Below are 15,516 nucleotides of genomic sequence, written 5' to 3'. Positions count from 1 at the left end.
TATAGAGTCCCAACCATATAATCCGGTCAAAGAACTGGTTATTAGAAGGATCCAAAATGAAGTCATTTTCACAATTACCCAAGTACAAACCAGCGTAGGAAGGGCTGTAGCATGCTCCCATGGCACATCTTTTGACTTGTTTAAAAATACGGTCCTGAAAGACAAGGATATTAAGTCCATTCAGTCAGTGAGACAATTAATTATGTAGGAAGCATCTGGGTCTCAGGCCGGGTACTCAAGAAATGGTGCATACCTACCAATCCTTGTTCATGTTTAATGGTATAGACACTCCACGTCCATGTTGACTAAAAAGGAAGCTGTACCCATATTGTTCAATTCCTTAATTTTATTCAACACATCTGTGGTATCTTGAGGATAGGCTGGGGGTGATGGCAGAAAAGGCTTAAAGTAATCAATGTACTTAGAGATGGGTTCTGTCAGACTTTCATTACCACTAATGACGGGTCTGCTTGGGGGGTTTTCAAGATTCTTGCGGACCTTTGGAAGAAGGTCAAAATAAGCCATAAGCGGACTGCCATTGAAAATAAATTTGAACTAATTGTCTGAAATGTAGCCATTCTCCTTAGCTTCTGTGAGGATCCCTTTCAATTCAGTTTTTAGGTCCTCTGTAGGGTTGAAGGTAAGAGATTGGTAGAATTCATCATTGTCTAATTGACGGTAGGCTTCTGTCACATATTTGTCTTTACCACACTATTGTAACGCCATCTTTGTCTGCTTTTTTTAACCACAAACCGTCCATTTTTGGACAATGATTGAACTGTATTAGAAAGATTACGTTGTGTTTGGTTAGAGTCCATTTGACCTTTAAACAGATTCTCCACATCAAAATGCACTTTCTTGGCAAGTTTATTTAGTGTGGCATTCTGGACGATGAGACAAAATGTGGACTTGGGCTTAAAATGTGTTTTTGAGGGCACAGAAACTACCGACCTGAGACACTGGTGTCTGTAGTTGGATAGATGTTTTGCAAAATAGGTCAATCTTTGAATTTAATGAATTAGTTGAGTATGTGTGTGTAAAGGACAATCCTTTAGACAAGACCTTTAACACAATCATCAGAAAGTGGTTCTCCAGAAATGGAGATCACAGGCTTGTTCTGGTCCTGCTCCGTGTGGTTGGATTGTCTTGGTTTCTTCCTCTCCCCTCCGTGTTAGGCGCTTCCGCGTCCTCTCCCTCTCTCGTTGAGGAACCTGTGTGGCTCCTCTTCATGGTCTAAAAAATCTTGGGAGGAGCTGGCCTCTGAGTGTCTGGGGTGATGCTCATCGTCACCTCTTGGAAAGTTCAAAGAAACAGATCAAGTCTTCCTCTGCGGATGCGATTCTGAATTCTTGTGGGTTGGTTTTCTCCAGGCAAAGACCTTGCCATCACAATAGACTTCATTCAAGATCGTATCAAATTGTGCTTTGTTAGAATTGTCACTGTTGTGTGATTTTCCATTTTTACTAATTCAATTTCTGTTTGGACTACTTGTCTGTCCTTTTTAAATGTTTATATTAGAAGTAGCATTAGGTCAAAATAACAGCTGTTGAGAATAGCCTCCCATTTATCTCTAAATTCAGTTTCACCTTGTGCTCCATTAGCTGGAAACTTCATAATACGGAGTCCTCTGGGGATTAGGCCTTTCCTCCAATAGTCAGACAAGGTAATAGAATTGAGGTCAAGTTTGGTGTCTTTCTCCATAAGCTGTTGCAAGTCTCCGTAAGCCTTGTTTAACCTCTTTGGGCTGAAATACCGTTAACGGGATGATATGACAACAGCCAGTGAAAGTGCAGGGTGCCATTTTCAAAACATCAGAAAACTCAATTAACATACAGTGGGGAAAAAAAAGTATTTAGTCAGCGACCAATTGTGCAAGTTCTCCCACTTAAAAAGATGAGAGGCCTGTAATTTTCATCGTAGGTACACTTCAACTATGACAGACAAAATGAGAAAAATTTTAATGAATTTATTTGCAAATTATGGTGGAAAATAAGTATTTGGTCACCTACAAACAAGCAAGATTTCTGGCTCTCAGAGACCGGTAACTTCTTCTTTAAGAGGCTCCTCTGTCCTCCACTCGTTACCTGTATTAATGACACCTGTTTGAACTTATTATCAGTATAAAAGACACCTGTCCACAACCTCAAACAGTCACACTCCAAACTCCACTATGGCCAAGACCAAAGAGCTGTCAAAGGACACCAGAAACAAAATTGTAGACCTGCACCAGGCTGGCAAGACTGAATCTGCAATAGGTAAGCAGCTTGGTTTGAAGAAATCAACTGTGGGAGCAATTATTAGGAAATGGAAGAAATATAAGACCACTGATAATCTCCCTCGATCTGGGGCTCCACGCAAGATCTCACCCCGTGGGGTCAAAATGATCACAAGAACGGTGAGCAAAAATCCCAGAACCACACGGGGGGACCTAGTGAATGACCTGCAGAGAGCTGGGACCAAAGTAGCAAAGCCTACCATCAGTAACACACTACGCCGCCAGGGACTCAAATCCTGCAGTGCCAGACGTGTCCCCCTGCTTAAGCCAGTACATGTCCAGGCCCGTCTGAAGTTTGCTAGAGAGCATTTGGATGATCCAGAAGAAGATTGGGAGAATGTCATATGTTCAGATGAAACACTCTGGGAAGATCTAGAGTTACCTCTGCAGCAGAGGATATGTTCATTAGAGTTACCCGCCTCAGAAATTGCAGCACAAATAAATGCTTCAGAGTTCAAGTAACACACACATCTTAACATCAACGGTTCAAATGAGACAGGCCATCGAATTTCTGCAAAGACACCACTACTAAAGGACACCAATAAGAAGAAGAGATTTGCTTGAGACGCAGAGCAGGTGAACGGATTATCTCAGCATATGTGGTTCCCACAATGAAGCATGGAGGTGGTGTTATAGTGCTTTGCTGGTGACACTGGGAGTGATTTATTTACAATTCAAGGCACACTTAACCAGCAAGGCTACCACAACATTCTGCAGCGATACGCCATTCCATCTGGTTTGCATTTAGTGGAACTATCATTTGTTTTTCAACAGGACAATGACCCAAAACACACCTCCAGGCTGTGTAAGGGCAATTTGACCAAGAAGGAGTTGTGATGGAGTGTTGCATCAAATGACCTGGCCTCCACAATCACCTGACTTCAACCCAATTGAGATGGTTTGGGATTAGTTGGAACGCAGAGTGAAGGAAAAGCAGCCAATGTGGGAACTCCTTATAGACTGTTGGAAGAGCATTCCAGGTGAAGCTGGCTGAGAGAATGCCAAGAATGAATATGCAAAGCTGTCATCAAGGCAAAGGGTGGCTACTTTGAATAATCTAAACTCTACAATATATATAAAATATATTTGTTGAACAATTTTTTGGTTAACATATGATTCCAAATGTGTTATTTCATAGTTTTGACAATTATTCTACAATGTAGAAAATAGACAATAGTAACCTTAGCATTCTTAATTTATTAAAGAAATGAAACACTGAACTAACATGAAGCTAATACAGACAGTGCAGACAGGCAACTAAACATAGAATAAGAACCCACAAATACACTATGGTAGACAAAGATAAACAGCTGCCTCTGATTGGGAACCAATTCAGGCCACCATAGACATACATATCCCTAGACTTACAAAACCCTTAGATATACAATGCCTTGCGAAAGTATTCGGCCCCCTTGAACTTTGCGACCTTTTGCCACATTTCAGGCTTCAAACATAAAGATATAAAACTGTATTTTTTTGTGAAGAATCAACAACAAGTGGGACACAATCATGAAGTGGAACGACATTTATTGGATATTTCAAACTTTTTAACAAATAAAAAACTGAAAAATTGGGCGTGCAAAATTATTCAACCCCTTTACTTTCAGTGCAGCAAACTCTCTCCAGAAGTTCAGTGAGGATCTCTGAATGATCCAATGTTGACCTAAATGACTAATGATGATAAATACAATCCACCTGTGTGTAATCAAGTCTCCGTATAAATGCACCTACACTGTGATAGTCTCAGAGGTCCGTTAGAAGAGCTGAGAGCATCATGAAGAACAAGGAACACACCAGGCAGGTCCGAGATACTGTTGTGAAGAAGTTTAAAGCCGGATTTGGATACAAAAAGATTTCCCAAGCTTTAAACATCCCAAGGAGCACTGTGCAAGCGATAATGTTGAAATGGAAGGAGTATCAGACCACTGCAAATCTACCAAGACCTGGCTGTCCCTCTAAACTTTCAGCTCATACAAGGAGAAGACTGTACCGAGATGCAGCCAAGAGGCCCATGATCACTCTGGATGAACTGCAGAGATCTAGAGCTGAGGTGGGAGACTCTGTCCATAGGACAACAATCAGTCGTATATTGCACAAATCTGGCCTTTATGGAAGAGTGGCAAGAAGAAAGACATTTCTTAAAGATATCCATAAAAAGTGTTGTTTAAAGTTTGCCACAAGCCACCTGGGAGACACACCAAACATGTGGAAGAAGGTGCTCTGGTCAGATGAAACCAAAATTGAACTTTTTGGCAACAATGCAAAACATTATGTTTGGCGTAAAAGCAACACAGCTGAACACCATCCCCACTGTCAAACATGATGGTGGCAGCATCATGGTTTGGGCCTGCTTTTCTTTAGCAGGGACAGGGAAGATGGTTAAAATTGATGGGAAGATGGATGGAGCCAAATACAGGACCATTCTGGAAGAAAACCTGATGGAGTCTGCAAAAGACCTGAGACTGGGACGGAGATTTGTCTTCCAACAAGACAATGATCCAAAACATAAAGCAAAATCTACAATGGAATGGTTCAAAAATAAACATATCCAGGTGTTAGAATGGCCAAGTCAAAGTCCAGACCTGAATCCAATCGCTACAAAGTATTAACTTAAGGGGGCTGAATAATTTTGCACGCCCAATTTTTCAGTTTTTGATTTGTTAAAAAAGTTTGAAATATCCAATAAATGTCGTTCCACTTCATGATTGTGTCCCACTTGTTGTTGATTCTTCCCCTAAAAAATACAGTTTTATATCTTTGTTTGAAGCCTGAAATGTGGCAAAAGGTCGCAAAGTTCAAGGGGGCCGAATACTTTCGCAAGGCACTGTATAAAAAACCCTAGACAAGAAAACTAACATACCCACCCTAGTCACACCCTGACCTAACCAAAATAAGAAAGAAAACAGAGATAACTAAGGTCAGGGCGTGACAGTAATACTGAGTTTAAATGCATTTGGCTCAGGTGTACGTAATCCTCCGACTTCAACTGTAGGTCCTGGATGTCAGTTAGCTTTGCCCCAGTGAGGTACTGGCCGTACGCACTACCTTCTGTAGCATCTTAAGGTCAGATGCCAAGCATTTGCCATACCAGGTGGTGATGCAACTGGTCAGGATGCTCTCGGTGGTGCAGCTGTAGAACTTTTTGAGGATCTGGAGAACCATGCCAAATCTTTTCAGTCTCCTGAGGGGGAATATGTGTTGTCGTGCCCTCTTCACAACTATCTTGTGTTTGGACCATGATAGTTAGCTGGTGATAGGAACTTGAAACTATCGACCAGCTCCACTTCAGCCCAATCGATACCCTCCTTTTCCTATAGTTCACGATCAGCTCCTTTGTCTTACACACATTGAGGGAGAAGTTAATTTCCTGGCGCCACACTGCCAGGCCACTAACCTCCTCCCTATACAGTGCCTTGCAAAAGTATTGACCCACTTTGGTGTTTTCCTATTTTGTTGCATTTACAACTTGTAATTTAAACTGATTATTATATGGATATCATGTAATATACGTGAAAACAATTACTTATTTCAAAAAATTACAAAACGGAAAAGTGGTGCATATATATTCACCCCCTTTGCTATGAAGCCCCTAAATAAGATCTGGTGCAACCAATTACCTTCAGAAGTCACATAATTAGTTAAATAACGTCCACATGTGTGCAATCTAAGTGTCACATGATCTGAGTATATATATAAACCAGTTTCAAAAGGCCCCAGAGTCTACAACACCACTAAGCAAGAGGCACCACCATGCAAGCGGCACCATGATGACCAAGGAGCTCTCCAAACAGGTCAGGGACAAAGTTGTGGAGAAGTACAGATCAGGGTTGGGTTATAAAAAATATCAGAAACTTTGAATATCCCACGGAGCACATTAAATCCAATATAAAAAAATGGAAAGAATATGGCACAACAACAAACCTGCCAAGATAGGGCCGCCCAACAAAACTCATGGACCAGGCAATGAGGGGATTAATCAGAGAGGCAACAAAGAGACCAAAGATAACCCTGAAGGAGCTGCAAAGCTCCACAGCGGAGATTGGAGTATCTGTCCATAGGACAACTTTAAGCCGTACACTCCACAGAGCTAGGCCATTGCTTAAAGAAAAAACTAAGCAAACACATTTAGGCATGTGGGAGACTCACCAAACATATGGAAGAAGGTACTCTGGTCAGATGAGACTAAAATATAGCTTTTTGGCCAACAAGGAAAACGCTATGTCTGGCGTAAACCCAACACCTCATCACCCCGAGAACACTATCATGGTAGTGGCAGCATAATGCTGTGGGGATGTTAATCAATCGCAGGGACTGGGAAACTGGTCAGAATTGAAGGAATGATGGATGACGCTAAATACAGGGAAATTCTTGAGGGAAACCTGTTAAAGTCTCCCAGAGATTTGAGACTGGGACGAAGGTTCACCTTACAGCAGGACAATGACACTAAGCATACTGCTAAAGCAACAATTGAGTGGTTTAAGGGGAAACATTTAAATGTCTTGGAATGGCCTATTCAAAGCCCAGACCTCAATCCAATTGAGAATCTGTGGTATGACTTAAAGATTGCTGTACACCAGCGGAACCCATCCAACTTGAAGGAGCTGGAGCAATTTATCCTTGAAGAATGGGCAAAAATCCCAGTGGCTAGATGTGCCAAGCTTATATAGACATACCCCAAGAGACTTGCAGCTGTAATTGCTGCAAAAGGTGGCTCTACAAAGTATTGACTTCAGAGGGGTGAATAGTTATGCACGCTCAAGTTCTGCTTTTTTGTCTTATTTCTTGTTGCAAAAAATATTTTGCAACTTCAAAGTGGTAGGCATGTTGTGTAAATCAAATGATACAAACCACCCACAAATCTGTTTTAAGCCCAGGTTGTAAGGCAAGAAAATAGGAAAAATGCCAAGGGGGGTGAACACTTTCACAAGCCACTGTAGGCTGTCTCATCGTTGTCTGTGATCAGGCGTACCACTTTTGTGTAATTAGCAAACTTAATAATGGCGTTGGAGTCATGCTTGGCCATACAGTCGTGGGTGAACAAGGAGTACAGGAGGGGACTAAGCACACACCCCTGAGGGGCCACAGTTTTGAGGATCAGAGTGGCAGATGTGTTGTTGCCTACCCTTACCACCTTGGGGGCGGCCCGAAAGGAAGTCCAGGATCCAGTTGCAGAGGGAGGTGTTTAGTCCCAGGGTCCTTAGCTTATTGATGAGCTTTGAGGGCACTATGGTGTTGAACACTGAGCTGTAGTCAATGAATAGCATTCTCACATAGGTGTTCCTTTTGTCCAGGTGGGAAAGGGCAGTGTGGAGTGCAATAGAGACGGCATCATCTGTGGATCTGTTGGGGCGGTATGCAAATTGGAGTGTGGTCTAGGGTTTCTGGGATGATGGTGTTGATGTGAGCCATGACCAGCCTTTCAAAGCACTTCATGGCTATAGACATGAGTGCTACGGGTCGGTCGTCATTTAGGCAGGTTACCTTAGTGTTCTTGGGCACAGGCACTATGGTGGTCTGCTTAAAACATGCTGGTATTACAGACTCGGACAGGAAGATGTTGAAAATGTCAGTGAAGACACTTGCTAGTTGGTCAGCGCATGCTCGCAGTACACGTCCTGGTAATCCGTCTGGGCCTGCGGCCTTGTGAATGTTGACCTGTCTAAAGATCTTACTCACATCGGCTTACTCACATACCCACGTAAAACTGATTATCCTACCGATCCTTGACTTCGGCGATGTCATTTACAAAATAGCCTCCAACACTCTACTCAGACTACATCCAATTTGCTATCACAGTGCCATCCGTTTTGTCACCAAAGTCCCATATACAGTGCCTTGCGAAAGTATTCGGCCCCCTTGAACTTTGCGACCTTTCGCCACATTTCAGGCTTCAAACATAAAGATATAAAACTGTATTTTTTTGTGAAGAATCAACAACAAGTGGGACACAATCATGAAGTGGAATGACATTTATTGGATATTTCAAACTTTTTTAACAAATCAAAAACTGAAAAATTGGGCGTGCAAAATTATTCAGCCCCTTTACTTTCAGTGCAGCAAACTCTCTCCAGAAGTTCAGTGAGAATCTCTGAATGATCCAATGTTGACCTAAATGACTAATGATGATAAATACAATCCACCTGTGTGTAATCAAGTCTCCGTATAAATGCACCTGCACTGTGATAGTCTCAGAGGTCCGTTAAAAGCGCAGAGAGCATCATGAAGAACAAGGAACACACCAGGCAGGCCTGAGATACTGTTGTGAAGAAGTTTAAAGCCGGATTTGGATACAAAAAGATTTCCCAAGCTTTAAACATCCCAAGGAGCACTGTGCAAGCGATAATATTGAAATGGAAGGAGTATCAGACCACTGCAAATCTACCAAGACCTGGCCGTCCCTCTAAACTTTCAGCTCATAAAAGGATAAGACTGATCAGAGATGCAGCCAAGAGGCCCATGATCACTCTGGATGAACTGCAGAGATCTACAGCTGAGGTGGGAGACTCTGTCCATAGGACAACAATCAGTCGTATATTGCACAAATCTGGCCTTTATGGAAGAGTGGCAAGAAGAAAGCCATTTCTTAAAGATATCCATAAAAAGTGTTGTTTAAAGTTTGCCACAAGCCACCTGGGAGACACACCAAACATGTGGAAGAAGGTGCTCTGGTCAGATGAAACCAAAATTGAACTTTTTGGCAACAATGCAAAACGTTATGTTTGGCGTAAAAGCAACACAGCTCATCACCCGGAACACACCATCCCCACTGTCAAACATGGTGGTGGCAGCATCATGGTTTGGGCCTGCTTTTCTTCAGCAGGGACAGGGAAGATGGTTAAAATTGATGGGAAGATGGATGGAGCCAAATACAGGACTATTATGGAAGAAAACCTGATGGAGTCGGCAAAAGACCTGAGACTGGGACGGAGATGTGTCTTCCAACAAGACAATGATCCAAAACATAAAGCAAAATCTACAATGGCATGGTTCAAAAATAAACATATCCGGGTGTTAGAAGGGCCAAGTCAAAGTCCAGACCTGAATCCAATTGAGAATCTGTGGAAAGAATTGAAAACTGCTGTTCACAAATGCTCTCCATCCAACCTCACTGAGCTCGAGCTGTTTTGCAAGGAGGAATGGGAAAAAATGTCAGTCTCTCGATGTGCAAAACTGATAGAGACATACCCCAAGCGACTTACAGCTGTAATCGCAGCAAAAGGTGGCGCTACAAAGTATTAACTTAAGGGGGCTGAATAATTTTGCACGCCCAATTTTTCAGTTTTTGATTTGTTAAAAAAGTTTGAAATATCCAATAAATGTCGTTCCACTTCATGATTGTGTCCCACTTGTTGTTGATTCTTCACAAAAAAAATACAGTTTTATATCTTTATGTTTGAAGCCTGAAATGTGGCAAAAGGTCGCAAAGTTCAAGGGGGCCAAATACTTTCGCAAAGCACTGTACAACCCACCACTGCGACCTGTATGCTCTCGTTGGCTGGCCCTCGATACATATTCATCGCCAAACCCACTGGCTACAGGTCATCTATAAGTCTTTGCTAGGTAAAGCCCCGCCTTAACTCAGCTCACTGGTCACCATAGCAGCACCCACCCATAGCACGCGCTCCAGCAGGTCTATTTCACTGGTTATCCCCAAAGCCAACTCCTACTTTGGCCACCTTTCCTTACCAGTTCTCTGCTGCCAATGACTGGAACGAATTGCAAATATCACTGAAGCTGGAGTCATATCTCCCTCACTAACTTTAAGCACCAGCTGTCAGAGCAGCTTACCGATCATTGCACCTGTACACAGCCCATCTGTAAATAGCCCACCCAACTACCTCATCCCCATATTGTTATTTATTTTTTGCTCCTTTCACCCCAGTATCTCTACTTGCACATTAATCTTCTGCACATCTATACTCCAGTGTTAATTGCAACATTGTAATTATTTCGCCACTATGGCCTATTTATTGCCTTACCTCCCTAATCTTACTACATTTGCACACACTGCATATAGATTTTTCTATTGTGTTATTGACTTTTATTTATCCCTTGTGTAACTCTGTGTTGTTTGTGTCGAACTGCTTTGCTTTATCTTGGCCAGGTAGCAGTTGTACCTGGTTAAATAAAGGTGAAATAAAAATCTCTTGTCTGCTTAATGAACAAGCCTACAGGCTATGGCACAAAGACAGTAACATACAGTACTCATTCTGTTCTTCTGAAATAAATGTTCTTCTTATCAAACCGTTTCTTTATACTTGCCTAAAATAAATGGATTTATTGTGATGGTGTACAGTATATTCAAATTATCTATTAGACTTTTTTAAATGTAGATGTTCCAACGGCTTGTGTGCGTCGAGGCCTAGAGATGCTAAACGTGTGTATGTTAATTAATGGTCAATTACCGTGAGACTGGCAGACTGTTGCATGACAATAACCGTCTGACAAAATGTCATGACCGCCACAGACCAGGTCAAGATGGTTATTATCAACAACAACAAGCTAGCAGAGATGGTGAGAAGCAATAGCACCAGAGGATGAGACCCAAACCCAAGGCTTGCCATCTTTCCTTTGAAGAAGCCTCATCACCGTGGGCAGCTCTCCGTAAGCATGTATTAAGCAGCGAAAAAGGCAGGCCACCACGACAAGACAATCCAATCAAGGCTTGGGAGAGAACTTGACTTTTGCCCCGGAGAGCTCCGACAGACAGATAAACCTATTCATTCCCAGGTGAGGTGGGGGAAAGATCGAGTCACAAACATCAGAGGTGGCATTGCGCCTTTCCGTCGGGCATTCGCGGAAATCTGGTTAGCAGAGATAAGTCTCCTCGCTTTTCATGGGGTTTGTGACTTCATCATTGGCCCCTCTTCTAGCCACCCCCGAGCAGCAGGGAGGTGGAGAAGCTATGGTTTACATGACCATTACAGTCTGAATCATGGCTTTGTGTTATAGAGTACACCCCCCTGCCCAGAGTGGATTCATTTCAGAGTTATGTCTCAGCCAGTGGAAGCATATTGAGGTGGAAGGGGGTTGAGACATTAAATCGAAAACTAATGTCATTAAGGAGGGTGAGGTGGCGAGGTGTGTGTTTCTGTGATGTGTTGCCTCTAATAATGCATTAATGTGTATGGGTCCCCAGAAAACACATCCTGGAGGGGGTGTAATGAGATAAACGGTGAAGTGGAAATTGGCTCTCCTCCCTTTATGCCACTCTCCATCTTCTCCCACCTGTCCGACTCCGCTCCCTACCTCCCTAACTCAACCTCTCAGCCCCTCAGGCTCAGTAGTTTCTCTATGCTTTCATAACGATGGGAGCTTTCCATCACAGGTAGGTCCATTTGTCTTTGTGGCCCGAGGGACTATAGGCCAAACTATCCTTTACCCTGTAGCCTATCCATCCATCCACTGACGTGGTACAAATATTTGAAGTCCCTGTCAGAGAAACTGTTACCTGTGTTGATCTTGGAGGTGACGCGCGACAGGTTGATGCGCTGAGAGGGCCGTATGGGGGTGGCACTTCTCTGGGTGCTGGCTTTGCATCGCTCTGAGGGTTTGCTGATCTTGGACAGGGGTGCAAAGATCCCTGTCAGGGGGAAAATGTGAGAAGAGATAGAGAAAAAGAGATTGCTAAAAGCAATGAAGAGAGCAAGAGGTCAAAATGGGCCAAACACCAGATTGGGGCAGCCATTTGAGATGTTCACTCACAACTAACATGAGGAGAATAGCTCCTGCCATAGTGAGACGCCATTGAGCAACCAACTTGTCCGATAGGTCCTAATAGCTTCGGATGGAGGATATCGACTGAGTCTATGGTGATACGCAGCGATTGGATTGATTAATGCTTAGGGAGTACTGTCAGTCGGGGTTGTAGCGGACATACCGTGTTTGAGGCGGCAGGAAAAGTACTGAACTCCAGCGACGGATCCGTCATTCTTCCCCTCCGCTTGGTCGAGTTCCACGCCGGCCCAAAGACCGCCGGCGAACTCGGTGCTGCCGCAGAACTGTAGAGTGCCCACCTGAATACACACACACATATGCACACACACATTAAACAGCTATAGAGCCAACAAACAGGGCCCTACTCCAAAAGATAAACAGTCAGTAAAAAAATAGGGTGGGGGGGGGTGGGGGAACTCTCTCAATATGGATGTTTCATCCTCTATCTGTCCATCCTTGGGAGAGCACGGCTGCGCATGTAGGTAAGTGCGGGCCCCCCTATCAAGAACCCGTGGCAACTCAAGTGTGTTTTGATGCGTCCAAAACTATAAACACGTAGAGGAGAAGGGACAAAAATGAATTAAAAGAAAATAGAGATCAAAGAGCCTGGCTCACCAGAGCGGCAGGGAGAAAATAGGGTTATGATTAGCCAATCTGTGTGAACTCAACGCCCGGCGTTCTCGCTCTCAGTGTGGCGTGGGAATTCATTAATAGCTTATTCTTTGAGGGGGCCCTGTCTGTCTGTCTGTGTGCACACGCGCGCACTCAGAATCTGTTTGGAGTGTGTGCGTGTAGGAGTGAGGGTGTCTTCAGGCAGGAACACAACACAGATTACAAGTCCTTAAATTCACCGTTTCACCTTTTTCTATTATTTTTCATCCCTTTCTTTTCCTTCCCTTGTCTTAAGAAGAAGAAAAACATACTTGACCGCCAAATATGGTGTTGTCATAGACATTATCCTGGGGCTAGAGCAGGGGTGTCAAACTCAAATACCCAGTGGGCCAAAATGTAAAACCTGAACAAAGTCACGGGCCAACATTGAACAAATTAACCTTTTAATATGGACCCAAACAAGTTTTGCTTTAACATTGAATATGGAACAAGCATCGCTTATTACCATACAATATATAATTTAATAGTGGAGACATGCAAAATCGAATTTCAAATGAAAAAAACACATCAATGGCATTCATTTATTAAATAAATAAAATTTAAATAAAAATTGTATGCCTCTTTTCTATTTGCAGCCTTCTGATTTAAATACCAAAATAAACTTTTTCCACTGGCTAATAATTTTACAAATAAAATGATAATAAATCAATCAACCATTCAAGCCCATACCTTGTCGCAAGAAAAAGTGCATAAAGAAAACGTTAATTATTGCACACTGGTCTAATCTGATGTGCCCAAGCCAGATACCTGGCATCTCTTCTTGGATGCTAGTTCATCAATGTCTGGGCTCAAGCTCTGAGCTGAAGAAATCCTCAGTATCGAGCAAAGATGTTCATCAGTCAGACGTCTCCTGTGAGTTGTTTTGGTCATCTTCATCGAGGAGAAAAGTTGCTCGCATAGATAAGTGCTGCCGAACATGGAGAGCATCTGAGCAGCTTGGGTGCGGAGCTGAGGCATTGTGTCAGGGATGAACCGTGGAAACTGTGCGGCGCCCACAGCATCATACTTTGACTTCAGCGTGTCGTTGCACTGGAGTTCAATCAGCTCCATTTGGATGTTGGTTGGTGCATTTTCCACATCAACTGCGAAGGGATTACTAAGCAGTTCAAACTTGCATTTCTGGGCATCGAAGTCGGGAAATCGCTGGCTAAACTCAGCGGCGAGAACACTGAGTTTTTCAGCAAACTGTGCGCATGGGAACACGGCGGTAGAGATCTGCGCTTTTATGGATTGGCAGCAGGGAAAATGGCAAGGGTTTCCTTGCAGCATCTGATTCTCCCACAGGCACAGTTTAGTTTTGAAGGCCCTCACTGCAGCGTACATGTCTGTGATGATGCGCCCCCGCCCCTGAAGCTGCAGGTTCAGCGCATCGAGATGGCTCGAGATGTCACAGAGAAAGGCCAGCTCACACAGGAACTTTTGCTCCCGGAGCTCTGCTGTATCCTTCCCTTTGGTTTCCAGGAATTGACATATTTCCTCACGCAGCTCGAAACAACTGTTCAGTACTTTTCCTCTGCTTTGCCATCTCACCTCTGTGTGATACGGCACGTCTGCATATTCCGAACCACACTCCTCCAGAAAATATTTAAACTGGCGGTGATTTAGACCTTTGCCTCTTATAAAGTTAACTACCTGTGTTACTGTGGTCATAACATGTTCCATCTTTAGGGCTTTGGCACACAGTGCTTCCTGATGTATGATGCAGTGGTAAACAGTTAGCTCACCTGCACAGTTCTCTTCCCGCATCTTCTCCCGAACCATGCCCATCAGTCCACTCTTTTTACCGCACATCGCTGGCGCACCATCTGTCGTTAATCCAACGAGTTTATCCCACGGCAGCTTTATTTCAGTTACACATTTGGAAACCTCCTCAAAGATTTCCTTTCCTGTGGTTGTGCCATGCATTGATTTGAATCCTAATAGCTCCTCCGTAACACACAGATTTGAGTCCACTCCACGGATGAAGACTGACAGCTGAGCAGTATCAGATGCGTCGCAGCTCTCATCCACAGCGAGGGAGAACGCAACAAAATCTTTTCCCTTTTCCATCAGCTGGTCATACAGATTGGTGGCAAGATCACATGTGCGATCAGCTACTGTGTTCCTGCTCAGGCTCACGTTTGAAAATGCTTGTTTTTTCTCTGGGCATACGAGGTCACAAACCTTCATCATGCACTTTTTCATGAACTCTCCCTCATTAAAGGGCCGGGCTGATTTTGCGATCTCTGCTGCCACTATATAACTAGCCTTTACAGCAGCCTCGCTTTGTGATGTGGCTTTTTTAAACATATTCTGTTGTGAAACCAAACTTCTTTTCATCTCCTCTACTTTCTGGCTCCTTTGAGTCATGTCCAGGTCCTTGTATTTGTCATGGTGTTTCGTTTCATAGTGTCGTCTAATGTTGTACTCCTTACTTACAGCCACGTTGACTCCACAAACAAGACAAACAGGTTTGTCTTTTACATATGTAAACAGATATTCTGCCTCCCACTTGTCCAGAAAGCTCCTGTTTTCTGCCTTTCTTTTCGCCATTTTTGGGAAGGGTTAGCTCGCTGACAGTTGTAGCGTCTATGTTGCTATGACTACTGTCACAGAGGAGAGAGCGTTTCTGGGTCCTGTCCTGATTGGCGCGCGAAAACAGCAGAGCATTATGGGATTTGTAGTATTAGTGGTGAATGCGCTGTATAATACCGGCGGGCCAGCTCTAGTAGTAATTTGGTATTGTCTCGCGGGCCAAATATAATTACCCCGCGGGCCAAATTTGGCCCACGGGCCAGAGTTTGACGCCCATGGGCTAGAGTGTCATGATCTTTCACAGAGTGCTATATTGTTAAGAGTTACAATCAGTAATT

General features: G+C 43.5%; 1 protein-coding gene across 3 annotated transcripts in view; it reads right to left on the bottom strand.

The window, feature by feature from the left end:
- LOC110505243 (CAP-Gly domain-containing linker protein 4) overlaps positions 1-15,516 on the bottom strand; it is a 97,405-nt gene that overhangs the window by 51,390 nt on the left and 30,499 nt on the right. For all 3 annotated transcript variants that reach the window (XM_021584347.3, XM_090220442.1, XM_090220441.1), the window contains 2 exons: positions 12,156-12,291; positions 11,727-11,858 (listed from right to left, as the gene is read on the bottom strand). In XM_021584347.3, the coding sequence (XP_021440022.3) occupies positions 11,727-11,858; positions 12,156-12,291 (268 nt within the window). The remainder of the gene's footprint in view (positions 1-11,726; positions 11,859-12,155; positions 12,292-15,516) is intronic.

The sequence above is a fragment of the Oncorhynchus mykiss genome, chromosome 25, assembly GCF_057628025.1.
Source record: "Oncorhynchus mykiss isolate SJ-2025 chromosome 25, ASM5762802v1, whole genome shotgun sequence".
Taxonomy (NCBI): Eukaryota; Metazoa; Chordata; class Actinopteri; order Salmoniformes; family Salmonidae; genus Oncorhynchus; species Oncorhynchus mykiss.
The sequence above is the reverse complement of the archived record's forward strand: the minus strand, read 5'-3'. Positions and strand labels throughout refer to the sequence as shown.